This window comes from Oryza brachyantha, chromosome 11 (genome assembly GCF_000231095.2).
Source record: "Oryza brachyantha chromosome 11, ObraRS2, whole genome shotgun sequence".
Taxonomy (NCBI): domain Eukaryota; kingdom Viridiplantae; phylum Streptophyta; class Magnoliopsida; order Poales; family Poaceae; genus Oryza; species Oryza brachyantha.
The window spans coordinates 14,033,965-14,061,176 of NC_023173.2; the positions used below are offsets into that span (position 1 = coordinate 14,033,965).

A 27,212-nucleotide genomic window follows, 5' to 3' on the forward strand; every position below is an offset into this window, starting at 1 on the left:
GCCCCCCCCCCCCCCAACCCTCCACCAACTCCCCACACTCTTCCCATTAGCGGTACTGGACCGGCGTGGAGCCGAGTGGAGCGGAGCGGAGGGGATCGATCCAGTCCCGACCCAGTCCAGTGCGGGTGGTCCATTTGGTTCCTCTCGCTCTCTGGTAAGGAAGCACTTGCTTGTTTTGATGGGTTTGTTCCGGATTGTTTCCTTGGTGTGTGTGATTTGAGTCCAAATCGTTCATGTTGATGTGTTAGGCGCGGATTCGTTTGCGGCCATTTCTGTTTTCCGAAAAAAAAATCTGCAGTTCGATGTATCGGTGATGCCTCTTCTTCGATGTTTGTTCAGCCTGAAATCGAATTAGTGCTAGACATTTCCGATTTGAACCTAGTTTGCACAGTATTTGTGTGCATTGTGGTATTCAGCTTCCATCTCTGCGTGATGCTCAATCCCCCGATCCCCATACTTTAAACCCCAACGCGATCGGTAGCTCGATGCATTTATGCTCCTTTGGCACAGGAGCACTGGCTCCTAATGCTTCCAATGTTAGCCACACTGTCCTGTTGCTCAAAAAGCCCAGTCGGTGCGGTAGTGTTTCGAGACGCGTTGATGCTTTAGGCCATTTTACTCTGTCTGGCGTTTGCAAATTTTGTCAGGAACTTTATGAGATAAGATAGATTGTACGGAGTAGCTATCTAATTTAGTGTTGCCTTCATTGTGGGATGTATGTATGTTTGTATCTGCACATGTCACAGACATGTTACCGAGAATAATGTATCGTACGTGGTAGGTTTTTATGTAGACCGTAAGCTCCAATTTTTTGGTTCACCGGATGGTTGGTCAGTTTCTGAATTGGTTTGTAAGTCCATGTACATTCAGCATGTACTTTTCTTTTTTGAGTTAGTGTGGCTTATTTGGTGTATGAAGCATGCAGCATGCAGATAGAATCATGACCATTCTTGAATGCTTGATTTGTCATGCTTATATGTTTTACTTTTACTGTTATAAATGTAGCTATCCCCCCTTCTGGGCTTGCTCACACCGTTCCACTCAACACCATCTGCTGTCCGGCGAGCACCCGTCTCCTTCCTGCCCTGCAAGGATCTTCCACTGAGAGGTGCTGACTGGACTGCCGCAGGCTGGAGAGGTGCGACCTATTACGGGCTCCATTTGGTTCCTTCACTTGCTGGCAAGGGAGTTCTAGCTTGCTTGGATGGTTTGTTCCAGATTGCTTCCTTGGTGTGTGCTACCGAGCCCGAATCATTCTTTCTGGTATGTTTGATATAGATTTGTTTACGGCCATTTCTGTGTTCCAAAAATATTACACAGTTTGATGTAGTTTGATGCATACATCTTGCCTCGTTTTTTATGTTTATTTAGTCAAGAATGGAATTAGATGCCTCTGGTTTGAATATAGTTTGCACAGTATTTGCATTAGTTGTGTTATCAGTGAATGGTGGTGGGAGGACTATCAGTTGGCTCACTCAGCTTCCATCCCAGTAGGATGCCAATCCTCGCCCTTGAAAACTCTAATGCAGTTTTGAGATTGATGCATTCATTATCTGTTGTCACATGAGCACTGATTTCTAATAGTTCAAGGCTTCCTTACCAAGAGAGAGAGAGAGAGAGAGAGAGAGAGAGCTTTAAGGCTGGCATGTTGTCATGTTGCTGAAAACCTCACTGTTGGGAATTCTTTTAGGAACTTTATGAGACAGACTGCAATTATCTAATATAATTCCTCCTCCATGTTGTTGACTCGACATGACTTTTGATTGGAACAGCACTTGATCCCCTCATCTCAACCAATTACAACCATTCCCCACTCAATTTCTCCAACTACTTCCTTATCTTAACCAATCACAAACATCCCCTATTCAATTCCATCTTCCTTAATCTCCTTGCAAAACATCAATGGTAGCTATATTTTGAGACGGAGGGAGTAAGTACAACTGGATGTGTCACAGGCATGTTACTGAGAATGATGTATCACATGTAGTAGATTTAATTTTAGACTGTAAGCTCCAATTTGTTCATTTGATGCTTGGCTAGATTCTGCATTGGTTTTTAAGGCCATGTACATTCAGCGTGTACTTTTGTGTTCATGCCCTGTTTTATGTTTAGAACTAATGCTTAATTCTGTCATATCATTATATCTTTTTTAACTCTACTATTAATATAATGGGGCTAGCAATAGAGTCTGGTTATTAATGTTGGGAAAGTCGTTTCTTGCATTTGTTTAATCTGTCTATTCTTATCTACTTGATTTCTCACTATTCTTTTAGTTTTACTTATGCATTGTACTCCCTCCATTTTTCAATGTTTCACACTGTTGACCTGTGGAATTGCATTTGAACATTTGTCTTATTAAAAAAGAGACATAATTATTAATTATTCTGCTGTGATTTGTTTATCATTAAATGTACTTTAAGCATTACTTATATTTTTCATATTTGCAGAAATTTTTTGACTAAGACAAATGGTCAAACGCAACTACAAAAGTCAATGGTGCCGAATTAAAAAAACGGAGGTAGTAATATTATTTGTGGGATCCACATATCTGTATTTTCCCTGTGCTACTGATGATGTGGTAGGGGAATATTTTCAGTTTATGAATTATTTTCCAATTCCAAATTTGCAGAGCCTAATGCATCAAGGGTTGTAGCTGTACATCTACTTTCAAACAGTATTTGATGTAGAGCATGTGTCAGTGGATACTCATTTCCAAGAAAGATCATTTCATGTGAGGTCTTCTGTGGTGTATTGTGCAAAGACTATGATGGAGTGCAATAGAGAAGAGGCCTTTAGGGCCAGGGAAGTTGCTGTAAGAATGATGGAAAACAAAGACTTCAATGGTGCCCAAAGGATTGTACTTAAAGCTCAAAAGCTTTTCCCAGAGCTTGATAACATATCCCAGCTGTTAAATATATGCCATGTGCATTGTGCAGCAGAGGCAAGAGTAAATGGAGATACAGATTGGTATGGAATCCTTCAAGTGGAGGCAACAGCGGATGATGCTACCATAAGAAAGCAATACCGCAAGCTTGCCTTTTCACTTCATCCTGACAAAAATAGTTTTGTTGGTTCGGAAGCTGCTTTCAAGTTGGTTGCTGAAGCTCATTCACTATTGTGTGACCCAACAAAACGGCGTCTTTATGACATCAAAAGGAATAATATTCCCAGAAGAGCTCCAAAGCAAGCTAGAAATCCAGCAAAGAAAACTGAGGCAAATAAATACAGTGCACCTGTATATGGACAGGCATTTTGGACGATATGTCCACATTGCCACATGCAATATCAATACTACAACAATGCCATAAATACTACTGTCTGTTGTCTGAACTGCAAAAGGAATTTTTTTGCGTACAACCTGAAGGAACAGCCTGTGCCTACACCAACTGTGCCCTATAGTTCTCAATTTCCAGGAAATATGTTTCCAAATCAACAGCGTGACCCTGTCAGTCAACAGGGTCACCCTGTGAAGCTTTCTTGCACAGGGGGAAACACAGATGTGAAGCCAGGGACAAATAGCAGGGCAGGCAGTGATACGAGAACTATTCAGTCAGAGATGACAAAGGGGAAAGTTCAATTTCCAGCAAAGAATCAAGATAAATATTCTGCACAAACAGCAAATGGGAATATGGGTGGATGCTCAATACCAGACTCTGCTGGCCCAGACACTGTTGATAGGCAGAAGTCAGGTACAGAAGGTGCATCTGTTGCACCTAATGCTAGGAATGTGCCTTGTAGTTTGAAGCTTTCTTCTACAGCTGGAAGCACAGATGTGAAACGTAATGTGGCACAGTGGAATGGAAACGCAAAAGAGGATAGCAGCACAAGTGTTGAGAAGAAAGCTAACCAGTCAATGGTGAATCAAAGAAAATCTTCTGCCCAAATTGCAAATGAGAATGCCAGTGGAAGATTGATGCCAGACCCTGCTGATCTAAATGCTTTTGATGGAAAGAACTTTGGTACAGAAGATGCATCTACAGTGCCCAATTCTGCAGTACCCTCTAGTCTCTGGAGATCAGCTAGGAGAAAGCAAGATGCTGGTGACAACTGCAGCCTGAACTCCAATGTCAAAAAGAGGCAAAAGAAGAATACTGTGCTATCTAATGTTGACATGAACTGCCAGCAAATATTCAACGATTGTGCCACTAGTGGTGACAAACAATCTGCTCCACCTCACGTGTCGAGCACAGTAGAGATTCAAGATAAATCAAAAGTTACAGATGCAAATGGTAAGGACAGCCCCAAGGCAGAACCTATTGATACTGTTGGTAAGAATGAACCTTCTTATTCTGTAAAACTTTCGTTCCCTGATCCAGATTTCTATGATTTTGAGAAGCTCAGGGATATCAACATGTTCGCAGTTGGTCAGATATGGGCCCTTTATGACAACCTTGATGGCATGCCAAGATTTTATGCTCGAATTAAACATTTTGATGCATCCAATTTCAAAGCTCATCTCACTTGGTTGGAATACAAAGCAGTGAGTGAAGAAGAGAAGAAATGGACTGATGAAGAACTACCTGTTGCTTGTGGCAAGTTTTGCTTAGGAACAACAGAGGTATCACATGACAGACTCATGTTCTCTCACATTGTTTCATGGACTAAAGGCAAAAGGAGGAATACCTATGAAGTATATCCTACTAAGGGTGAGGTATGGGCTCTTTACAAGTATTGGAGCATGCAGTGGAATTCAGATGCAGACAGCCATCGATCTTATGTGTACGAGGTTGTCAAAATCTTGTCAAATTTCTCGGTTAATGATGGCATCGCTGTTGTCCCATTGGTCAGGATTAAAGGCTTTGTCAGTTTATTTGCGACAGCTAAAGACAAACCCACAATGGTGGTAGCATCAAGCGAATTGCTTCGATTTTCTCACAGTATCCCCTGTTACAGGACAAATGGAAACGAGAAAGTAGGTGCCCCAGCAGGATTTATGGAACTTGACACTGCTTGTCTCCCCAATGATATGGATATAATATTTCCTTCTGTTCCAATGGAATCATATATCTCTCTTGGCAAGAAAGAGGCCAGTACAAACATTGATCTGACCAATGACAGTACAAGCAGTAGAATGGATCCTGGAAATGAGAAAAAGGAGAATATCTCTGAAGCACATATTTCCCACCTGGTGACTACAGAAAATCATGAAAGTCTTTCTCCTGAGAAGGACACATCCTTGTCGAAAAATTACCACAGTGCCTATGGTTTTGGCAATTCTTCCGAGCCAAGCTGTCCCTCCCCAAGTATATATTCATATCCTGACTCGGAATTCCATAACTTTGAAGAAGGCCGCAGATGTGAGAAGTTTGAACCTGGACAAATTTGGGCTTTATACAGTGATACTGATAAATTCCCCAAGTTCTATGGTTGGATAAGCAAAGTTGAGCTAGAGCCATTCAGAGTGCATTTGATCTGGCTTGAGGTTTGTCCTGAACAGGAGCAGGAGAAACAGTGGTTGGAGCAGGATATACCAGTCTCCTGTGGTAAATTTAAAATTCGGAACTGGAAAACAAAGTATGACACTGTTGATACTTTCTCTCATTTAGTACACACGGGACAGCTGGGCACAAAGTGGCAGATTGAAATTCTTCCGCGAGTAGGTGAAATTTGGTCCATCTACATGAACTGGACATCTGACTGTGACTGGACTCCTTCCACCGTAGATACCTGCGAGTTCGCCATTGGAGAGATTGTTGAGCGCACGGAAGCAAGTATAAAATTTTCTTTCCTGACCCAAATTAATGGCTACAGAGCGGTGTTTAAGCCTGACAAGCGAAAGGCACTTTTGGAGATATCTACAAGAGATCGCTTGAGGTTTTCTCACCGAATTCCCTCCTTCCTTTTGACAGAACAAAGAGGTGGCAAGCTCCGTGGCTTCTATGAGCTTGATCCAGCCTCTGTTCCTGACGTTTTCCTGTATAGGAACACCCCATGACTTATCAATGTCAAAGCAGACTCTTGAAATAGTAGAGCTGAAAATGGTCTTAATTATAATATATCTTATGTATGCTGCTATCCATTTTCTGTGTACATGTATGCCTGATCTGTAGTCTATTCAGACCCTCTAAATTCTGAGCCCTCTGTTGGCAATTGTCGTGTTTCGCCCCCAGGGATAAGTAACATTACTCTATTTCAGGGGCCCCTTCAGCCCTGTTACTGGTTTCCCAGCAATGAAGCAATCCTGTGGAAGGGGTTCCAGTCAGTATCTCTCTTTCAGAAGTTTTATGCGCTCAACGTTTTTGCACGTGGCTATTCCATGTGGAATGTGTTCTTTTTTGGCTCCGGAATACTGATGAATTTCTGTGACCTCTCTTCGTTGTCTGCACCGTATGTGCCATCGACGTTTGTACTTTCTCTAGCATTTCAGTTTCCGTTCTTTATGACACCGACAAAAGGTTTTATTGTTTTGCTGAAATTAAGCATAAGCGAAACCACTTAGCGTATAACTTTTATATTTGTGTTCTTAACGATATAAAAGTAGTCTAGAAAATAAACTATGATATGAAAACTCTAAAATCAACTGGGTTTAGAAGGTTTCTCAGATAAACACTGTAAAACCATGTTGATGATCATTGGAGCTTTTTACTGGGTTATTTGGTTGACTAGGGCCGTGTTCGTGAGAGGGGGTAAGGTAACTTACCCAGCGTGGAAAACGTTTAATAGATTAGTACATGTTTAATTAATTATTAAAAAATATAAAATATATTAATATGATTTTTTAAAACAACTTTACTATGAAAAACTTCTTAAAAAAATACACCGTTTAGCAGTTAGAAAGCGTGCGCGTGGAAAACGATAGGGGTAAGATATCTTAGCGGTTCAGCCTAGGAATGAGATGGTCAGCGACAAAGTTGTTAATTCTTCTTGTCTCTTAATCTACAGGGGTACTTCGTTTCTGACGTAATGGAGTTCGCTAGCAAGGAAGGAAGAAGAACAGTTGCTGGCGATCCTGAAGCAGAAGATTATGGTCAGGGTTCAAAGTCTTCACCAGAGAGTTGGAGTGGGTTGATTCCCTGTTTTGTTTGCCTGAAACTGTGTGGTGATGTCTGGGGCCAGAAAGTTTGGTGGCGTAATAGGTTGACTCCCGTAGATATGTCAGTTTGAATCTTTTGAGCTACATGTTGTAAGCTGGTATCCCCCATCATGACAAAGGTTTGTTTGTTTTCTAAAAAGCTGGGCTAAAAAGCCTTTTCTCTACCAACTCTAAAATCAATTTAAAATTTAAGTTTTAGTTTATAAACATAAGTAAAAAGATAAGGGCCAGAGAGTATTGAAGAGTGGTCTTCGCAAGACCGCAATATACAAATTTATTGTCGTGCATTGAACTGCAATTTTACAAGTATTTTTTTTACCATGAATTTAGGTACTTGTAAATATTTTGTGACACCATAAGATCGATCGATAAAACTCGAGAAGCAACATTATATCTTCACTAGAAGTACAACTTTGTTGTTCGCCTAGGGTGGTGTGTGCTTGCAAGTTTACAATGCAACTGTGGTCGTATTAAAAAAAACAATGAGTTAATAGTGAAATTCAGAGGTATTTTGTCTAATTCATACATTGATGCACCTCCTTCATGGTACGCCGCATGGAGAGGAGCATGCTCCCACACATACCGATAGGGTACATGCCATTGAGACCCAATAGTGGTTAGGTACAAAAGGACAACACATAAAGATTATCCAATCCAGCAAAACAAGGCAACTCACTTGACACGATTTGATTTCCTTCGCCAGCAAAAAAACAGAGGCGATCCACTAGATGAAACATCAAAATAAACAAATCAACAAAGAGTAAGTTTTCAGCTATGGGAGTTACATCGGTAAATTAATGTTTTCTAGAAGCAATGATTCAAAAGACTGGGAAAGGAAGTAATTTTGTGTTCTTTATAAACCAATTGATATGTCTAGTTTTTTAATTTAGAGTGAAGTATACCAGCGGTCTCTAAATTTATGTGCATGTGTCATCTAGGTACCTGAACTCTCAAAATGTATTTTTGGGTCTCCGAACATGTCTGGGGTGTCATATAGGTCTAAACGGGCTCCGACCCGCTCCATCCGCTGACGTGGCATGCTACGGTGGCACCTACGAGAAGAGAGAGAAAATAATAAGGAGGAGAGAGATGAGGCCCTACCAACACTGTTGGCGCCACCACGTCAGCGGATGGAGCGGATCGGAACCCGTTTGAACCTATATGACATCTTTAGATAAGTTCGGGAACCCAAAAATACATTTTAAGAGTTCAGAGACCTAAATGACACATACACACAAGTTTAAAAACCGCAGGTGCACTTCACTCTTTAATTTCTTCATCCCTCCGTCCTATCTATCAGGTATGTAGGATGATTGTTATAAAAAAAAACTGAATCATAATTGACTAAACTATACATCCATGCCGACATTTGTGCAATCTTCAGGCATTGTCATGGAAATGGTAGGTTCTAGCACATATTGTCAGTCCAACCATTAGTATCAGGCTATAAGACATCTACAAACATATTTTAAAGAAATAAGAGAGAAGAGAGAAGAGATGTGGGCTATTAATTTGTAGTCAGCTGCACACGGACTCTAAAATAAAATGTATGTATGACATGTGAGATCATATATTGATATTTTATAGGTAACTATTGTATAAATTGACTATTAGATTGACTATAGATGAATTGGAGTTAGTAGTTGGCTATACTATTAAACTTGCTCTCAGCATGATCCAGTTCTGACAAGCCAATGTTGATTACGTCAGATCCTATACTACGAAGAACAAAATAAAAGGCATAATCATAGTTTAAACTTGATTCCTTGTTCACCAACGAATTCAGGCTGTACTTTCTTCCGGGAATTGGGCACTATGGTAGAATAAAGAAACATCGTGTAGTTCCAGTATGCCTAGAAAGTGCATGCAACAGATGCAGCAAAGCACAAGAATTTACTATCTCATCAAATTGCCAAGTTTCAAGGAATAGTTTTTCATATTTGATAGAAAACCATTTAGGGTCATTATGTCACTACTAGTATTTTATCAAAGTTCTTTTTTGAAAGAAACAATGAGGAAAATACCTCATCACTCTTGTACAAAATTATTGACTAGTGCTCTCAATTTAGCACCTGTAGCACACTACTTGAAGGATAAACGGAAACCTTATGACTACATATACTAACTTGAATCATTAAGCTAATCAAGATTTTAGCCCCTTATTTTAGTTGCATAGAAGCAACTAGATTGTGGTTTGTGAAACCATACCATGCAGCCAAATGACTATTTGACACCTAATTGAAGCTACAGACAGACATGAAAGTAAAAGGGATTTCCCTTCAGTGCATGGTATTTATTCACACAGTAGGGTTAAAAAAACAGATTACCTAAAAAAGGATTAAAAAACAGATGAGACAAAAGTACACACAAAAAAAAGCAGGATACTTAATTAACGTCATAATCATGACCAATGAGTAACATAATAATAGCCATATTTTCCTATAGTTCCATAAGCTCAGATATAATATTCAGAAAATAATTGCAAATATTAACAGAATGAACATAAAACATGAAACGGTATGGACAGTTAAGTCTATCGCAGAGTTAACAAATGAAGCTATATTCTAACATAATACGACAAAGATGTTAAACTAGCAAAATTGTCAAGAAAGCTTCTCATAAATTGACCATGCTAATGAAACAAACCTATGGAACAAAAGTGACTAAAAATTTCCCTTTAGAAATCAATGTAATTCAAGCCTTCCATGCATATCAGTCAGTAGTACCATATATGTTCCATAATTCAATAGAACAGTGCATTCAATATGTGTGTGTTATATCAATTATCATGCCATAACATGTTCCACCTGTTGACAATATTCCGGCGTACTAAGAATTTAAGATACACACCTGACTCCAGCATGTCTAAATTATTTATCGCACCATGTAAAGTCAGTGTTAAGCTATTAAAAGTCACAAAAATAATACTTAGATTCTTCTGCAAAAAATCAAACTCGGCATCAGCCCTACAAGAACAAGATGGCGCAAGTTTACCTTAATCGCTGCAATGACAAAGAATTTCACGAAGAAGCCCTGCCTCTTCACCACCTTCCTCTGTGCCACCACCATTGGTTGCGGTGGTGACTGCACCTTAAGTGAAATTGCTTGCAGTGGTGCTCCCTCCTCCTTGCATAGTTTCCGACCAATCTCCTTTAGCAGCAGAACCTGCGTCTTCTCTGATCCCGGTCTGTATGGTGGCATGCCGCATTGCCTCCCGGTCTGCCTCCAGAGCCTGCAATCTTGCGCTGAGCTTCTGTATTTCCTCCTCAGCCCAAGCTCCAATCGTGCCATTCGTGCCCCTGAAGCTCGCTTCGCTACCAAATGGCGTCCCGACCAGGCATTCTGTTGAGCAGGTGGTGGGTGCGCGGTGTGCCCACATCGGAGGAGGCAGGGTGTTCGATGCAGTTTTATGGGAGGGTAATCGTCGTCGAAGGAGTGATCTTCGTCGCCGTCCTGGCGAGCCTCAGCGGCGGCGGAGGTGGGGGACGACAACGGTGAGCGGAAGCCGAGGTGGAGGAGGCGGAAGCGGAAGCGGCAGCCCCTGAGCTGCGCGGCGAGCGAGAGTGGACGGTGGCGTCCCGGAGCGCGGCCGCCTCGGCGGCGTCGTCGGTGAAACCGCTCGTCGGCGTAGCGCCTGAAGTGGCGCGCCTCCATCATGGCCTGGCCTCCGACTTCTCCCGCTGCAGGCGGAGGAGGATCATCGACATGGCCTCGCTGCCTCCAGCTCCGCGATCCCCCGCTGCTGCCTCGCCACCGCCTCCCGCAGCACCGCCGCTCTGAGATCGGAATCGGATTGCGATTTCATAAGAGGGGAACACGGACACGGTGTTTGATTCGGATTACGTGAAGTTGTTCGGATTTCCTTCTCCTGCTCGGACTCTGGAGCAATACACTGTTAAATACAGAGCGATCAGGTCACATTGGATCCAAGATTGCGAGTCTCTGGAGCAATACATTGTTAAATACAAAGCGATCAGGTTAACAGAAGCAGGTCTTCTTGCAGTATTGCAAGCAGTTCTTCTGTGGACCAAGTTCTTCATGCAGCATTGCACAATCTCTGAAGTTTTGCCAAGTTTGTCAAATACATTCCAGGAAGAGACCATGGCGGGAAATTCACTGGATTTGCCACAGGATATGCTGATGGAGATCTTTGCCCTCCTGGATGTCCCTGACCTCGTTCGTGCCGGCGCCGTGTGCTCCTCATGGCGTGCTTCGTATATCAGTTTATGTAACCATGGAGGCTACAAGCAGGCCCAGACGCCATGCTTACTCTACACATCTGAATCCACCGGTGAGAATGTGGCATGCCTCTACAGCCTCGTAGAGAAGAGGGAATACAAGTTAACCATGCCAGATCCACCTATTCGCAGCAGATATATAATTGGGTCCTCCCATGGTTGGATCATCACCGCGGACGAGAGGTCTGAGCTGCACCTCGTCAATCCCGTCACAGGTGACCAGATCAGCCTGCCTACAGTCACCACCATTGAGCAGGTCAAGCCTATTTACGATGATGCCGGCGAGCTTCACGAGTACGAGTACTCGTGGTACGCTGGTCACCCATTCAAATACCCTTCACCCTCCATCTTTTCTCTTGGATTACTTCGGAAATACCTATTTAGGAAGGCATTTCTGTCTTGCGATCCATCCATGGGAGACTACTTTGTAGTGCTCATCCATAATCCAATAGAACAGTTATCATTTGCAAGAGCAGGGGATGATAAATGGACCTGGTTGCCTCCTCACACTGATTGCTGTGATTGTTTGTTTGAAGATGGCCTACTTTATGTACTAAATTCATTTGGAGAAGTTCACGCATTTGATCTTAGCGGCCCTACAGTATCACAAAAGTTGGTTGTGGGGAAGGTGAACACATACCCAGAGGAGAACCTCTACTTTGCTCGAGCTCCATGTGGTGACTTGCTGCAGATCTGGAGGTCGACAACCGACAATTTTGTTGACTGCGTGGATCAGACGGATGAAGATATTCTGCAATTCGAGTTAGACAAGGATGGCGATGATTTGGAACAGGAACCAGACCGTGAGTATTGCAGGGCTGGAGATGGCTTGAAGTCTGAGTCAGATGAGGATGATGATAATTCGGAGCTCGAGTTGAACTCTGATTCACGTGTTCAATATACCAACGTGATTCAAGTATTTAAAGTGGATTTTTCTGCAAAAAAGCTTGTGGAGATAAACAACATAGGTGACAATGTGTTGTTTGTTGGGCATAATCAATCTCTCTGTCTAAATGCTAATGCATATCCACAATTGAAGCCAAATCATGTCTACTTTACTGATGATGATGGCTTATATCTATTTGGATGTAAGCAGAACCGCCGTGATATCGGAGTCCTCAACTTGGAAGATGAGAGCATTGATCAGATTGCATCTACAGAGCTTTGGTCCAACTGGCCAGCCCCTGTGTGGGTTATACCAAACCTTAGGAAGATGATTTCAGCATCACATATTTAGGGACAAGATGTTTTGCTTCATCACCTCTTCTTTGTGGCTCTGACTGTTTTTTTTGTTACCAGAAACATATTTAGTAATCTAAAATGATAGGATATGTGGGAAACGTATGTCTTGTGTACTACTCATAATAACATTCATGTTTGTATCTCATGTGCAAAGGCATATTCTGACATTCACATGTTAACTTTTAGATTTCCGTTTAACCATTCGTCTTATTTAATTTTTTTTTAAAATTATAAGTCATTATCAAAGTTCCTTACATAATAAATTAAATCATAATATTTTGAGTCAAACGTAGACTCAAAAGTCAATGACGTCAATTTAAAAAAGTGAAGAGAGTATCTGTTGTAACCGAGAACATTGGCTGATGTTTTCTCTTTAAACAGTTATGCTGCTATATTGTGTACATGATGTTCTGGATACTTTGTTCAAATACATTCCACTAATCGCATGAATAGACAACTATGTTATGGCCTCAAAGAGTGTCTTTTATCATGCATTTTAAACAAAGTTTTATTGCCTCTTGTTTACAATTAATATAGAAATAATCAAGTTTAGGTTTGTACATATTGATATAGCACTTGTACATAGAAGTATACAAACAGACATGCCACATTTGTGAGTAATCTTTCAGATTATGACTTCACCAAACATTAAGTGCTCAGGCCGGTATCTTTCACCATGTCCAGACATAAAATTTCCATTATTTTGCTGTGAATTTTGCTGGGCCGGAGATGGTTTGATGTTCTTCGGATGAAGTTTCACGTTGAACTAGCACAATCAAGTCTTTGTACACCGGCATATATAATGTAGTATAATAGTAAGAGTATCGATGTCTTTCAGTATGTTGTTTTGTTTATGTAAAGGGGAAACAACACAGGTCTGTCTGTAATGTTACAAGAAGCTCAGAACTAATATATGTCAGCCATCTGACTACAGAAAGATGTATAGTCCAAACTTATCATCAGCCATCTGACTACTGTTTGTATTTCATCACACTGGACTTCACTGGTATCAATCCAATTTCTGCCGCCACCCTATATAGACAATAACAGTTATTAACCATGCATTCACATTCACATATTCCAACAACAGTAGGATTAGCAAGTAAAAGTAGGATTTTACCTGCCCCTAGATCATGACTGTAGCGCTTGTGTTTACCCGTATCACCTTTGCATCGTCCTCTCACTTGGCAGCCTTTTTGTTCGCATTTGATACCGGGAGTCTTATGAATTTCTTGACAGTGGTCTTGAACCTAAGTCAGCACGTAAAGCATATTAATTTAACAACACCCTGCTAGTGAATTGAAAAAATAGAAAACGTCAGTTTGAAACCTTGGATCTATTAATTGGTTTTGGTTTCCCAAACTCAAGATAACAGATTAGGCAAACCATGTGGTCTTTGCTACACTTGGATGAATGTTTCAAATAAAGTGCATGTCTCTCTTCTTCAGAATCACCCTCTTCCTTTTCCTCAAAAAGTGCACCAATGTAGGGTATATCCTCCTCTTCTGCTATCTGTCCATGGCAAAAATATATTAATTTCGATAGGGGAAATTCTAATGATGACATTTGGAATGTGATTGAGATTATCTATTGCTACAGGGGAATGCACATGACTGAGATTCACCTGCGCGTGCTGCGCTTGCGTTGATGTTGCAGGGACAGGGACAGGGACATGGTATTGAGCGAGAGTAGCTGGTTTTCTGAACCGTCGTGCATTATGTGGTGCGGCGGACTTGATGAGCGCCTGTGGCTGCACTGGCTTGGATGAGCGCCTTCCGCTTCTCTTGTAAGCTACAGTCTCCCATCCATCCTAAAGAACAACAAGAAAAAGAAAGAACAAAACCATTTGCTGTTAGGGATGATTGCATGACAGATGAAGATTCTGATTTCTGCGTAGGGATGAGAACCAGACGTACATCTGTCGGCCGCCCGGAGGAGCCCGAGCACGCGCCGGTGACGCCTTCATCGGAGGGGGCCGGGGGCGCGTCACCGTCGGGGAGCTCATCTCGAAGGAGCAGATTCTGCTCCGCGCGCCACGAAGAGGTCGGGGACGCGTGGGTGACGATGGGCGTATCTTGTCGCCGCTCCTTCCCGGCCTCGCTCGGTTGGCTCATGGAGTCGGGTCTCGATGACGGTGCGCCCTGGAGGCGCGGAGCCGGCGGCGCTGCGTCTTTCTCGACACGCTTCTTTTTTGTCTTGTTCTTGGAGTTTCTGGCCATGCCCGACACCGACCAAGGCCAAGATCGCCCCTCGCGGACGCAGCGAAGATATACGAACGGACGCAGAGAAGATATACGCGTGGAGGGTAGTAGCCGCCGGTAGCGTCCGAGTCCGACGACGTACTCCGGCGAGGCGGGCCTCCGTCAAGCGCCGACGACGGCGGTGGGACGTGCCCCTACGCCAGCCACCGCCCCTTCCTCCCCCTCTCCTCTGCCGCCGCCCCTCCGCCTCTCCCTCCGGAAACCCTAAATTTTGCGACGAGAAATCACGGCGAGGCGGCGAGAGGCCTAGAGCTTCTTTTTGGTTTTCCGGCGCTGCTCTGCGCGCTCTCTTTCTCTCTCCCGCGCAAGGTTACGATGGCTAATGACCGTTGCGTCACCGACTTAGCGGCTCGAGTAGGTGGGCCCCGCTTGCAGTGAGAGGCGACTCCGTGGAGCCGCTAAGTCTTCGGGCCCCACTTGCCGTGAGAACTGAGAAGGGAACTCCGTGGGCCCGATCTGCAGTGAGACAGGGAGTCATCAGTTTTATTGCTGACATGCTAGGTGCGCGGAAAAGCGAAACTTGCTTCCTGAAGATGCTGTTTAATACTAGTATTTCTTTGTTTCAACAATTCACACAGATTGGATCAATTTTCAGAAAACCACATAGTTTATGATATATGGCAAATAACCGTGTATCCATAAAACCATACTTTAACCAAATATAAGTGCCTGTAGAGAAAATCAGCTATAACAAAAAGCTGATGCGTGCATTCCAAATACTGCCCGACTCTTGGAATATTATGTTAACCATTAATATCTAGTGGTATAAAATATTTGAGCACCCATCTCCAAACAAAGTTATAGTATTATGAAGACACTTCTGAAGACAGATATATACATATAACAATTTTCATGCATCCATTTAATATACTATACTGATGCTTATATTTTTTTTAAAAAAATAACATGCCACATGCCAAGACTGCCATGTTCTGTGGACACGCAGTATCTCTATCTAGGGTTTCGAGTTCCATTACTTCCTTGCAACCAAATCAGTTCTTGGAATTATGCATTAAAATCGAGTACTCTCGATAGAAAAAAGATTGACAGCTGCTGTCTACAAATTACAAGAACTGAATCACTGACTTTCAACTCATGCACTCTAACAGGGTTGATCCTATTCTGACAAATCGAGCTCTTTTCTGCTCTTTATTACAGCATTTTGCTTTGACTCCATGTCGAGAACATCCAGGTCCCATGCAGTTGCCAAGTAGCCATAGAGGACCCATGTCCGTTCCCCCTTGGCGTCCACCTTCACCAGCGACGGGTTGCTTCCCGAATCAGCGCCAGGAGGGATGCTTCGGACGCGATACCATTCAGCGCGTCCATGGCTTTGATTCTGAAAGAACTGAGCAAGCCTCTCAGCCTCCTTCAGACCAGCGAGGCTGCTAGCGAACTTCACCACCATGGATCTCTGTCCATCCTTTCCAAAGAGTGGTCTCACATTGGCACCACCAAAGCCCATTCCTGGATAAAAGAGAACAATGGGTATACACGTCAGCATTTGATTCACGTGTTTATGGTACATTGTACTTCAAAAGATCATGTACAGATGCAAATCGAACGCAGGTTCATAAATTCACAGAGTGACCAATTTAAAGTAGTATAGCTTAATCTTGGGAGAAAGATATTGAACTTCATAAGAGCTGTGAATGATTAATACCCACAATTGGGAAAATGTGCACAAGTAAACACTTGAGCGTATCCAGAACAAGTATAATATCACTAATATGATCATAAATGAAAAGGGATTACTTTACACAAAATGGATCAGGGCCAATCAGTCCCCAGAATTTTTATTTCCTATGTACGGGGTGTCAGAAGCACAAGCATATTAAGGATCAAAACAAAGTTTCTCCATAATATATGGTCTAAAAAGCTGGTAGACTAGCATAGGCCACATGGCTCTGTAGTCTTATATCAATATGAAATGTGGAGAGAAATTGTATGCATATAAAAATACAGTTCACAAAAAAAATGCGTGAACAGGCATATGGCCTACTGAGGTTTGAACCCGTTTGGCCTTCTGCCTTCTGAACAAAGTCTATTGGAGTTCATCAAAATCATATGCAAAAATGCCCAGAGTACTGAGCTCAGTCTACTCTAAAGTCTAAACCCACTTAGAAATCCCAAGGCCAACTCAATAGTCTCAATTGCAACCCACAATTGCTTCGGCAAGGGAACAATGTCAACCAGATCAAACTCCTCAATAACAAAGGAATCTGACTTTTTTAATAATTTATTGACAGCATACTTTTATCTTCTGTCAAATTATACAAATTTAGGGAAAAACAGATCAGCATATAACAATTGGATCAATAACAATCAATTGTTAACCGACTACAAACCCATTAATGAGAAACCATGTTTGAAGACTTAACAGGGCCAAGAGCAGGCTGAACTAACTGAAATCTAAATACTGCTCCTATTTTAGCAGCAAAATCTAGTATAGCTCGTAAAGACCTTAATATTAGCACAGCTGAATTTCAACTGGGGAAAGGCCACTAAAAAAGGCTCCTCCACAGACTAATAAAAGATTACGTAAGATTTGTACATGAAAATAACATAAACAGAAGATGTCAGGTAAAAATGCTAAAAATTTTGACTGAACAGTTAATACACTGCAATCCTAATTGGTGTCATAGGTAGGGGCCGAGGGATCGAGGCCCATGGGCCCAACCCCCGGGCGGATGAACAGTACACTCGGTACTGTAGCACCAGAGATAGGATAGGATTAGGAGATAAAGTTAGATTAGATCAACTTAGTTGCTTAGGAATTAAGGCTCGCCATCTATATAAGGATGGATTGTATCGTCATTCTAATCAAGCAATGAATTAGAGTTAGTTTTCCCCAATCTAAGTCCCTCTCTCATCTCTAGCAGCCGTCGTCGCCCGGCTATCCTCCCGGCGGTGTTTACCCCCTATAACAACTTGGTATCAGAGCCATGGTTGTTGAAGACATGATCGAAGATCCTAGAGACATGTGCATCCGGCTCCTCAAAAGGATGCAAGCCGACCTGGCGGTACTTGCAGCCTCAATAAGGACGAAGCATGCGCCAATTGAGAAGAAAGAGAAGTGCAATCTGCAGACAACGGTGGTGGGCACGGCAATGTCGTCGCTGGCCGCGGCACCATCCTCTCAGCCCTCCCCAATGGAGGCTATTGTGTCGTGCCATCATCCTTCATCCATGCGCCCACGACCACATGTATTTAGGAGGCGTAATTCAGGCAGGTCGTCAGCGTGCAGAGCAAGCCATGGCGCGCGGCGTGTTGCGCGGCCGAGGGCAGCTGCACCTGCTTCCTCTAGGATGCCCTTCCCTGAAGCAAGACGGCCAGGGGATCCTTGCTGGCAGGGGCAGGGGCAATTTTTGGGTAGCCCTCGCCCATGCGGTTGGCTATGGCGCTGACACCGCCGCTGCTGGGGTCATCGAAGGCGAAGACGGCGATTCTGGCTGCCATGAAGACGCGGGCTGGCGCCAATACCCAATTTTTTTTAGTTATAATTGTGTCACCAGCCGAGATGTAAAAGACTTAAATTATGTTAGGTTTTATTTGGAGTCATATGAGTCAATCTAGTAGTACTGCAGCTCGAGGGCGAGCAGCTCGAAAGAAGGGATGTAGTGTCATAGATAGGGGCCAAGGGATCAAGGCCCATGGGTCCAACCCCCAGGCGGATGAACAGTACACGCAGTACTGAAGCACCGAAGATAGGATAGGATTAAGAGATAAAGTTAGATTAGATCAAGTTAGTTACTTAGAGATTAAGTCTCACCATCTATATAAGGATGGATTGTATCGTCATTCTAATCAAGCAATGAATTAGAGTTAGTCTTCCCCAATCTAAGTCCCTCTCTCATCCCTAGCAGCCGTCGCCGCCCAGCTATCCTCCCAGCGGTGTTTACCCCCTATGAACCCTAACCCATAACAATTGGTCATTTCTGCATATAAGACAGATGCACTCTCCTACCTACCCAGAATTCTTCAAGATTTGTGCAGGAAAATAACATAAACAGAAGATGGTTAGTTGATTCGTTTTAAAAAGTTTGCTCCAACTCAAGCAGATTTGATGATGGGGATAGAACATGTACACACATGGACGACAGTCCATGTTCAAAGTCATTATATTAGATGATGGTGATAGAACATGTACAAAAATGCACCAATGTTCATATGAAAAGTCATTCTGATTGTTAACCACACCATTAACATCTCAAAAAGGTATACAGAAATGGATTATAAGTTTATAACATTTACAGTGGATATCCAACCAACTAGACCAGAAATTGATTGCACTATGGGCACAGAAAGAAGTTAAGGGAAATGAAATGTGTCGGCACTTATTTTTCACATGCATCACTAAAATGCAATCTGCCAGGACTATTGAACATGTTTAAGAAAATCCATTTCATTGGGTTTAGTCCAAGCTAGTTATTTTCAGACCACTACTCCCTCCAAAGAAACACAAGTGACAGCTAACATCAAAGCCTCTGCTCAGTAACAGATTAACCAATCTTAACTACCAAAGCCACAGTGACAGAGCAAACATTTGAGGAATACCTCTGAGCCTGCCCTCCATCTCTTTATTGCTCATCCCATCCTTTTGTCCATCATTCTTTGACTTGAATGTGTTCTCGATTATGACTGTTGGTGGCCATAAAATAAGATCTCCTTGATTGGCTTCAGCATCAGCAGTAGATAATGTTTGGTAAGCCTTTTTGTGCACAGGATCTACGGAGTAATTCCAACCCATAAGAACACACAGAGCTTTGTGCAACCCAAGGTGATCAGCACGATGCTCTGCACTCTTCGTATGGTAAGAATGATTGAGGAGTGAATGCAAATCTATAGAATCCCTGTAATCAAATCATGTGCACAATTGTCTTAAGAAAAGGAAATTGTGCATAAAAATGTCTCAAAAATCATGCATATAACTGTCTTAAAAACCATGCACACCACTGACTTAAAAAGCAATGCATGAGTAGTAAATCTTGTATGGGAAAGAAATTCTGAGAACAGTAATTGAGAATCACAATGAAAAAATCAATGTGTATTTGTAAATTTTAATGATAGTTCAAAAAATAGCAATGGAGATTCTGCCATCAAAATTTCAGGCAATAACAACTTGAGGAGAGAGAAACAAAGACACAGGCTCATGAGTACAGCCCCAGCGACCCACAATCAAAATCATGCAAGAAAGCAACAGAGGATAAGTTCTTTGTTCCCAAAAAAGGAAGGCAGATACTCAGAGAGTAAATCCAAAGTCAAATGACTGCTGAAATAAACTTGAATAGTCGGAAGAAACCTGAGCACATAAACAATGCTCCACCGGTAATTTTAACATATTAAAGAGGTAACATAGGTTCTAGAGATTTTCACGAACGTAATTAGCTTCTATTTGTTGTAACTTGTAGGAAAAATTAGGTGTGCGCCATCCTAAAGATGCGGGTTTAGAAATATGTCATCATAAAAAAGTTTTGGCTTTTAATACAGCCATTCGAAAGGTGATGTTCCCTTCTTACATATATGACACTGTAAGCTCCAGTAGACTAATTTGCGTGCATTATGAGCTCCAGTAGACCAATTTGCCGCCATCTCTCTTTCTCTTCCCTCGCCTTGGCTGCATTTGCGCAGCTCAAGCCTACCAAGTGCACTGACACCAACGCCACCAGCCCACCTGTACCATTGCCACTGGCTCTCCTCCCCCGCCTGCACTTCTCGAGATGGTGGCAAACGGTACCTCACACAAGGAATCCAGCATCACCATGATGCAGGCACAGGTCCCAGGCAAGACTAGGCAGGTTGCACATGGAGAGGAATGCCCTCATGGACAGGAGCGGAAGGTGCAGGCAAAATCCTCCACAGGGCATGGTGGACCGGGGGGGGGGGGGGCACACAACAGGATGAGCAAGGAGGAGGTAGAAGTTGGGCAGCTTCAGTAGATATGGGAGGGGAAGGACTGTGCCCAAGATGGATCAGAGCAGGTTGGCTGGAAATAGAGGGTAGCGGCATCACTAGAGATGCAAAAGAGAGCCGCCTTTGCTGGATGAGATGGGGGGAGTGGTAGGGATATAGTAGTCGGGGAAACGATGAAAAAAAGGAGAAAGACAGGGTATTCTGGTTCAAATCGATGTATAATGGCATATTTCAAAACCCAAGTTTGTAATGGCATATCTTTAAACATCCAACTCTTTGCCACACACCTAAATGGTAATGGCATATCTTTAAACATCCAACTCTTTGCCACACACCTAAATGTTTCTCCTTTGTTGTACTGATCAGTGCAAGCACCAACTGAAGGCACTCCATTGGTCAGCAACCCTATACAAATTAATGGGAAATCGTAGCCCTTAATCACTTAGCCAAAAAGGTGAAATGCTTATCTACAGATTAAATCCAACTAGTTCACAAGGAGAATAAAACCATGATAGCAAATCCACCGCTTAACAACTGAGACAAAACAACTATTGACATAATGATGCATACTATAATAAAGGCTGAAGCATGATCAAAGCATGCTTTCAACATTCCATAGGCTCATTTGAAATACGACGATTTCATTGGTGGCAACCTGCTTAAAGGAATACAGTAACTATTTTGAACTACGACAATCAGCTGACACTGACCCAACCTTAGGTTCTCATGATCTACCATCTTTTCATGAAGCCAAAGTGTTAAAATTAAAACCATTGCCCTCTAGTCCTGCCTAAAGGGAATTTTCCACACCTAGCACACTTATAGGTTGTCATCAACCTGAAATCTTCCCCTTTCAACTAACAAGCTAAAATCTAAACAGCATTGGTAACTACCAATACCCTAGTATGAACGAAATACTATGGAAGTAAGTTGTATCCTACGTCGCTACTTGCAGTAGTGTGGTTCCATGATACTTTATTTCCATTGGCTACTTCAGTCATCTACATCCAACTTTAGCATAAGTCAAACAGGCAAAGCTTTCATATTTGAAGAACATACCTCCCACATACTGTGCATTTCAGCTGCGAAATCTTCCCATTGGCCCTGTAATTCTTCTTCTGCTCCACGTTCTCGTTCATTAATTTAACCATCTTAAGGAAGGAGTTCTTCAGCTCCTTCGCATCCACCTCAGGCGTCTCCACCTTCGCCTGTTTCACGATGCGCTTCTCCTCCGGCTTCTGCTGACGACCCGATGACTCCCCGAGGGCACTACCATTGGCCTGGTTCTCCCACTTCCGCTTAGGGGCCAGCATTGGCAGCACAGCAGCGGGCGCTGGCATCGGGGGCCACCTTTCAGGAACCGGCATACGTACCGGAGGACCGAGCTGGCGCGTGGGGAACGGCGGCAGCGGCAGCGGCAGAGGTTGCCGGAGCTGCGGCGGCGGCTCGAGCGGGAGCGCGAAGTAGGTGCGGACGGTGCCGTCGGAGAGCACGACGTTGCGCCGGTCGAGGCTCTCGAGGCCGTACTGCGGTGGGGGCGGGATGGAGGCCATCGCGGCCTCCACCGCCGCCACCGTGAGCAGCGGGCGAGACGGGGGCAGCGGCGGCAACCCCGGAGCCGGGAGGTGTGGGTGCGGCGAAGGGAGGCGCGGGGGGTGCGGGGAGGGGAGGATCGGGGCGGGATTGGCCGCGCCGTTGGGGTTATCCTTGTTCGGGGGATTGGCGACGGCCGCCGCGGAGGCTGCGGCGGCGGTGGGCGTGGGGCCCGCGCGCTTGGCGCTGTTGGGGTCGGCGGCGGCGGCGGAGGAGGACGAGGAGGACGCCTTGGAGGAGGGATCCGGCGGCGCCGAAGCCGGCGGGGGAGGCTTCGGCCTCGGCTTCGGCTTCGAGGTGGCGGATTTCATGGCGAAGGATTGCTAGGGTTTCGTCGGGGTTGGATCGGACTCGGGGGAAGCGGCGGTGGAGGAGGAGGCGACTCGCGGTTGCGGGAGAGGATTGGCGGGTGGCTTTGCATGTGGGGCCCACAGTCATGATGACATGGTTCATGTCGGAGTGACTGTGTGTGACTTGAGAGGGAGTGAGGCTATCTGGTCATGGTCTATTCCCTTAAAATCATTGGAATATGTGGTTGTTTAGATGAGACTAAACTTTTTAACTTTTTAGTCCTATGTCACGTCGGATGTTTTGATACTATTAAAGTATTAAATATAGACTAATTAAAAAATTAATTTCATAAATGAGAGCTAATCCACAAGACGAATTTTCAAGTCTAATTAATCTATAATTAGCAAATGTTTACTATAGCATCACATAGGCTAATCATGGATTAATTAGGCTCATTAGATTCGTCTCGCGAATTAGTTCAAGATTATGGATGGGTTTTATTAATATTCAACGTTACTATTTATAATAAGTGTCTAAACATCCGATATGACTATGGACTAAACTTTAGTCCCTAGAAACAAACACCCCCTAATATATTCAGGCCATGTTTAGATGGCAAAAAAATTTTGGAGGAAGGGTCACATCAAACGTTTTACCGGATATCGAAAAGAGTTTTTGGTCATCAATGAAAAAATGAATTTAACAACTCAGCTAGAAACCGCGAGACGAATTTTTTGAGCTTAATTAAGCCATCATTAGCACATGTTGGTTACTGTAGCACTTATGGCTAAATATGCAGTAATTAGACTCAAAAGATTCGTCTCAAGATTTCTCCCATATCTGTGCAATAGTTTTTTGTTTCTTCTATGTTTAATGTTCCATTTAAATATCCAAAAATTTGATATGATGTTTTTGGAGAAACTTTTTGAAAACTAAACAAGGCCTCCGTCAAAAATATTTGTTGTGTAAATAAATTTTAGTGAGATTGTAAAATTTTAATCATTGATATTTTCTTAAATTTTTAGCTTAAATACAAGAGAAATGATACACAAATATTCTTATCAAAAAGTAGTATAATAAATTTATTAGATTTTATAAATTCTTCTAAATTGTTTGTTGGAATTTTAGAAATTTAACCAAATCTTACCCTAACTGATTAATACTTTTGACCAGAGGAGTATTCAATAAATATTGATGGGTGATATTGGTTTGTGGTTTACTACTTTCTTGGAAAGATAAAAGTTCGAAAATGTTATAATTTATAAAATGTATGATAGTAAGGGTATAGTCGGTTTGCTGTTTATCACCGCACACTAGATATTCGTGGGGCATTATATGAAAATTAGTTATATAAAGTTAAAAGATCATGACTTTAGCTTATATAGCACTTAAAGCTCTTAGTTCTCTTTAGCATCGAAAATTTTATTGTTTTCATGTACAATTCCATCAACTTTGCCATTAGTTTTCCAACTCACCATCCCTTATTACTTCCTCATCTTTGCTTTCTGCCTAGAGAGCTCACCATCCTTGTACACAAAAGCAAGTAACCTCCACAATGGTGGACAAGCTCGAGGAGCAAGCTATGATGGAGCTCAATTGCAATGACCAATAAGGAGTTCGATGGCGACAACTAACAAGACAACGAACTCGAGTGGGGGGAGTTTGACGATGATGATCGACGAGTAACTTGACTGTGGAAGCTAAGGGAGAGCTCAAGGGTGTGGCCGTGGGAAGCTCAAACATTTGAGATAGCATCTCATAACTGGAAATCGAGGGTGGTAGGGGAGCTCAGACCTCACAGACAACATCTCGTAGGCAGGGGGTAGTCCAGGTGGACCTGTGACTACCCCCAGTTCGGCCCATTATAGGAGGTACCCCATATTTCAGCCCAATAGCCCATAGAAAGACTAGGGTTTGCTGTTGCTGGATGTGGCTGAGCTGCCTGGAGGCTAGAGACCGACGCACGCACGGAGTGAGGCCATGAGGACGCTGGGCACACACGCGATGCCCTGCGACGACGACCTAACCGGCAACCGCCGACGCCGCCGCCCCCCGCTCCCCGCCGTCTGATTGCCGCCCGTCAACCGTCGCGTCGTCGCTCGCTCGGCCGCTCGCGCCCGCGTGTCGGCGGCGACGCGGCGCCGCGCACCAGCGGCCGACCCCTTCGGCCTTTGTCTCCCGTCCGCGGCCGGCGTCCTCCTGAAGCCCCGCCGCCCGCCCGCCGTGACCACGCCACCGCCCGACCACGCCCAGCCGCCCGCCCCATCTGGCATCCGACGACCGCGCTGCTACCCCTGCACGGCCTGCCGCCTGGCTTGCTAGCTTCCTATTTCCTAATTCCTAATGTTGTGCTGTGAGTATAAATATTTGTCTCTCTCTCGGTTAGTCACTTTGTTATGATTGCTGGAAGCTAAGAAGCTTAGAATGTTATTAGAAATTTAGAATGAAAAATATTTACTCATTATTTACTTGTTAATTTTTATTATAGGATTTATCTTGGGCTATTTTTATTTGGGTAAAACTTGAAGAGGAAAGGGGCTATTTTTATTTGTTGAATTATTGCTTAGTCACATATATTGAGCAAGACATCTTCTCCAAAATTAGTGAGGAAGAGATAATTGACTCTTTTATGTCTAAGGCCAAGCATAGGTTGAAATCTAAATAGTTGCAATGTAATTTCCTATTTATGTGTACCATCTTTTGAATTTAAACTATGTATTTGAACTATTTGTAGTCTTTGAACATTTTGAACTTGTTAAATTAGTCTATTATTGAAGTTGTAATATGTTAATTCTATATTTATCATATTTTAACTTAATTTGTACCCATATAAATGATTGTGGTGTTCAATTTCTTTTGGCCCGTCGACTGGCGATGTTGGAGATTCGACGGGACTACCCACCGAAATTTTCCTGGCTACGCCACTGTCTCGAGGGCAATCTTGATAGCAACATTTCGGGGAGCTTGTGGCCAAATTTTTAAGCTTGGCCCAATATTATCCTAACATCATGTTTTTTTACTGAAGGGAGTATTATTCTTGTAGTTTAAAGTAAAAGAGTTTGGTTTATAATTAAATATATGGACATGATTCCCTAGCTGCTAGGGTTCATTGTTTGGTCCCAATAAAGCGACCCTAAACTAAAGAGACCCTGAAGTTAAGTGTCGTCCATATTCGAAATTTTACCTATGATCCTCTAACTTACAAGCAACGTAAAAAGGCACATATTGCACTCACTGTGGGTGACTACACTGTGGGTGCGAGTGTAGCATTTCTGATATAAGTAAACACTAAGATAAATGTGAGGAAAGAGGGTGAAATCCCTAAGATTAGGCTCTTTTGATGATCCAAGAAGTGAAACTGCTACCGATAGTTGTACAACTAAGACCAATCTTTAGTATAAAATAAATTAATGAAAATATTGTATTTAACTTGTTTGCCAATCTTTTATTAAAAAAAAACTAGTGGCATATCTAACAACGTCTCCAACCGTGTCTAATTTGGGATCCAAAAACTTATTTTAGAAAATTAGTCTAAAAAGTGACCTCCAACAAACCTCCATACATACGCTCAATTTTATGTTGCAATACTGACCAAAAAATGAGCTATATTTCAAGGTGTTTTGGTGCTCCTAGTTGATCCAATTGGTAAAAAAATGTCTGCGCGCGCCCTTGTTATTGAAAAAATCTAACAAACGCCATCGACAAGCACATAATTCTAACAAATGTCATTGACGAGCGCATAATTCTAAGAAATGCCATTGACGAGCGTGACTTCTAACAAATGTCATCCTACAAGCCAAAACTTCTAAAAAATGCCATCTCCGTCACTGCTCTGTTAAAATATCTCCGTTAGACACTGTTGCTTTTGTTGAAATGACCACATGGTCCTCATATGAAGGGTAACCACTTAGGCCTTGTTTAGTTCCCAAAATTTTTTTCTAAAAATATCACATCGAATTTTTGGACATCTAAATAAAGGATTAAATATAGATGAACCAAAAAACTAATTGTATAGTTACGGAAGAAATCCTGAGACGAATCTTTTGAGCCTAATTAGTCCATGGTTAGCCATAAGTGCTACAGTAACCAACATGAGCTAATGACGGATTAATTAGGCTCAAAAGATTCGTCTCGCGGTTTCTAGACTAGCCGTGAAATTCGTTTTTTCATTCGTATCCGAAAACCCCTTCCGACCTCTGGTCAAACATATGACGTGACCCTTCTCCCAAAAATTTTCTCAATCTAAACACCACCTTAATAGGTAAAAAAGTAAATTTTTTTAAAAAAAAGAGAGAAAAGGGGAATAACGGGCTGTATGGCTAAGGCCTTGTTTAGTTCCCAAATTTTTTTTCAAAAACATCACATTAAATCTTTGGACACCTAAATAAAGCATTAAACATAGATAAATCAAAAAACTAATTGCACAGTTACGGAAGAAATCTTAATACGAATCTTTTGAGTCTAATTAGAAAGTGATTAGCCATAAGTGCTATAGTAATCAACATGTGCTAATAACGAATTAATTAGGCTCAAAAAATTCGTCTCGCGGTTTCCAGCCAGAATCTGAAATTTGTTTTATAATTAGACTACGTTTAATACTTCAAATATTTATTCAAAAATTTGATGTGATGTTTTTTAAAA

General features: G+C 42.7%; 4 protein-coding genes and 1 pseudogene across 6 annotated transcripts; 2 read left to right on the forward strand and 3 right to left on the reverse strand.

Moving 5' to 3' along the window:
- The first annotated feature begins 63 nt into the window (after window positions 1-63).
- On the forward strand, window positions 64-6,251 carry LOC102709967. Of its 3 annotated transcripts, XM_015842635.2 has the most exons (4): window positions 64-154; window positions 1,006-1,263; window positions 2,448-4,268; window positions 4,362-6,251. In XM_015842635.2, the coding sequence occupies exons 3-4, from the start codon at window positions 2,765-2,767 to the stop codon at window positions 5,933-5,935; spliced, it is 3,078 nt and encodes a 1,025-aa protein (XP_015698121.1). In that variant the 5' UTR covers window positions 64-154; window positions 1,006-1,263; window positions 2,448-2,764; the 3' UTR covers window positions 5,936-6,251. The 3 variants fall into 3 exon arrangements, with proteins under 3 accessions (XP_015698121.1, XP_015698120.1, XP_006662997.1); XM_015842634.2 differs by having other exon boundaries at window positions 2,448-6,251; XM_006662934.3 differs by lacking the exons at window positions 64-154; window positions 1,006-1,263 and having other exon boundaries at window positions 2,477-2,518; window positions 2,630-6,251.
- A 1,212-nt stretch (window positions 6,252-7,463) lies between these two features.
- LOC102701673 lies at window positions 7,464-11,413 on the reverse strand (annotated as a pseudogene).
- Window positions 11,108-12,602, forward strand: LOC102701954 (F-box only protein 7-like). The gene has a single exon (XM_015842377.2). The coding sequence runs from the start codon at window positions 11,135-11,137 to the stop codon at window positions 12,506-12,508; it is 1,374 nt and encodes a 457-aa protein (XP_015697863.2). The 5' UTR covers window positions 11,108-11,134; the 3' UTR covers window positions 12,509-12,602.
- Window positions 12,603-13,243: 641 nt separating this feature from the next.
- LOC107305299 lies at window positions 13,244-15,214 on the reverse strand. Its single transcript, XM_015842456.2, has 5 exons — window positions 14,430-15,214; window positions 14,138-14,323; window positions 13,843-14,025; window positions 13,634-13,763; window positions 13,244-13,545 (listed from the first exon to the last, which is right to left on the reverse strand). The coding sequence occupies exons 1-5, from the start codon at window positions 14,730-14,732 to the stop codon at window positions 13,523-13,525; spliced, it is 825 nt and encodes a 274-aa protein (XP_015697942.1). The 5' UTR covers window positions 14,733-15,214; the 3' UTR covers window positions 13,244-13,522.
- Window positions 15,215-15,573: 359 nt separating this feature from the next.
- Window positions 15,574-22,694, reverse strand: LOC102702231 (translation initiation factor IF-2-like). Its single transcript, XM_006663483.3, has 3 exons — window positions 21,747-22,694; window positions 19,332-19,627; window positions 15,574-16,241 (listed from the first exon to the last, which is right to left on the reverse strand). The coding sequence occupies exons 1-3, from the start codon at window positions 22,589-22,591 to the stop codon at window positions 15,892-15,894; spliced, it is 1,491 nt and encodes a 496-aa protein (XP_006663546.2). The 5' UTR covers window positions 22,592-22,694; the 3' UTR covers window positions 15,574-15,891.
- Window positions 22,695-27,212: the final 4,518 nt, after the last annotated feature.

Coding starts and splice junctions, on each gene's coding strand:
- LOC102709967 (XM_015842634.2), top strand. CDS start 2,765: ATGATGGAGTGCAATAGAGAAGAGGCCTTTAGGGCCAGGGAAGTTGCT.
- LOC102701954 (XM_015842377.2), top strand. CDS start 11,135: ATGGCGGGAAATTCACTGGATTTGCCACAGGATATGCTGATGGAGATC.
- LOC107305299 (XM_015842456.2), bottom strand. CDS start 14,732: ATGGCCAGAAACTCCAAGAACAAGACAAAAAAGAAGCGTGTCGAGAAA. Junction 14,324..14,429: donor CCTCCGGGCGGCCGACAGAT/GTACGTCTGGTT, acceptor GTTGTTCTTTAG/GATGGATGGGAGACTGTAGC. Junction 14,026..14,137: donor CGCAAGCGCAGCACGCGCAG/GTGAATCTCAGT, acceptor TGCCATGGACAG/ATAGCAGAAGAGGAGGATAT.
- LOC102702231 (XM_006663483.3), bottom strand. CDS start 22,591: ATGAAATCCGCCACCTCGAAGCCGAAGCCGAGGCCGAAGCCTCCCCCG. Junction 19,628..21,746: donor AAATGCACAGTATGTGGGAG/GTATGTTCTTCA, acceptor ATTTGATTACAG/GGATTCTATAGATTTGCATT. Junction 16,242..19,331: donor GATGGAGGGCAGGCTCAGAG/GTATTCCTCAAA, acceptor TCTTTTATCCAG/GAATGGGCTTTGGTGGTGCC.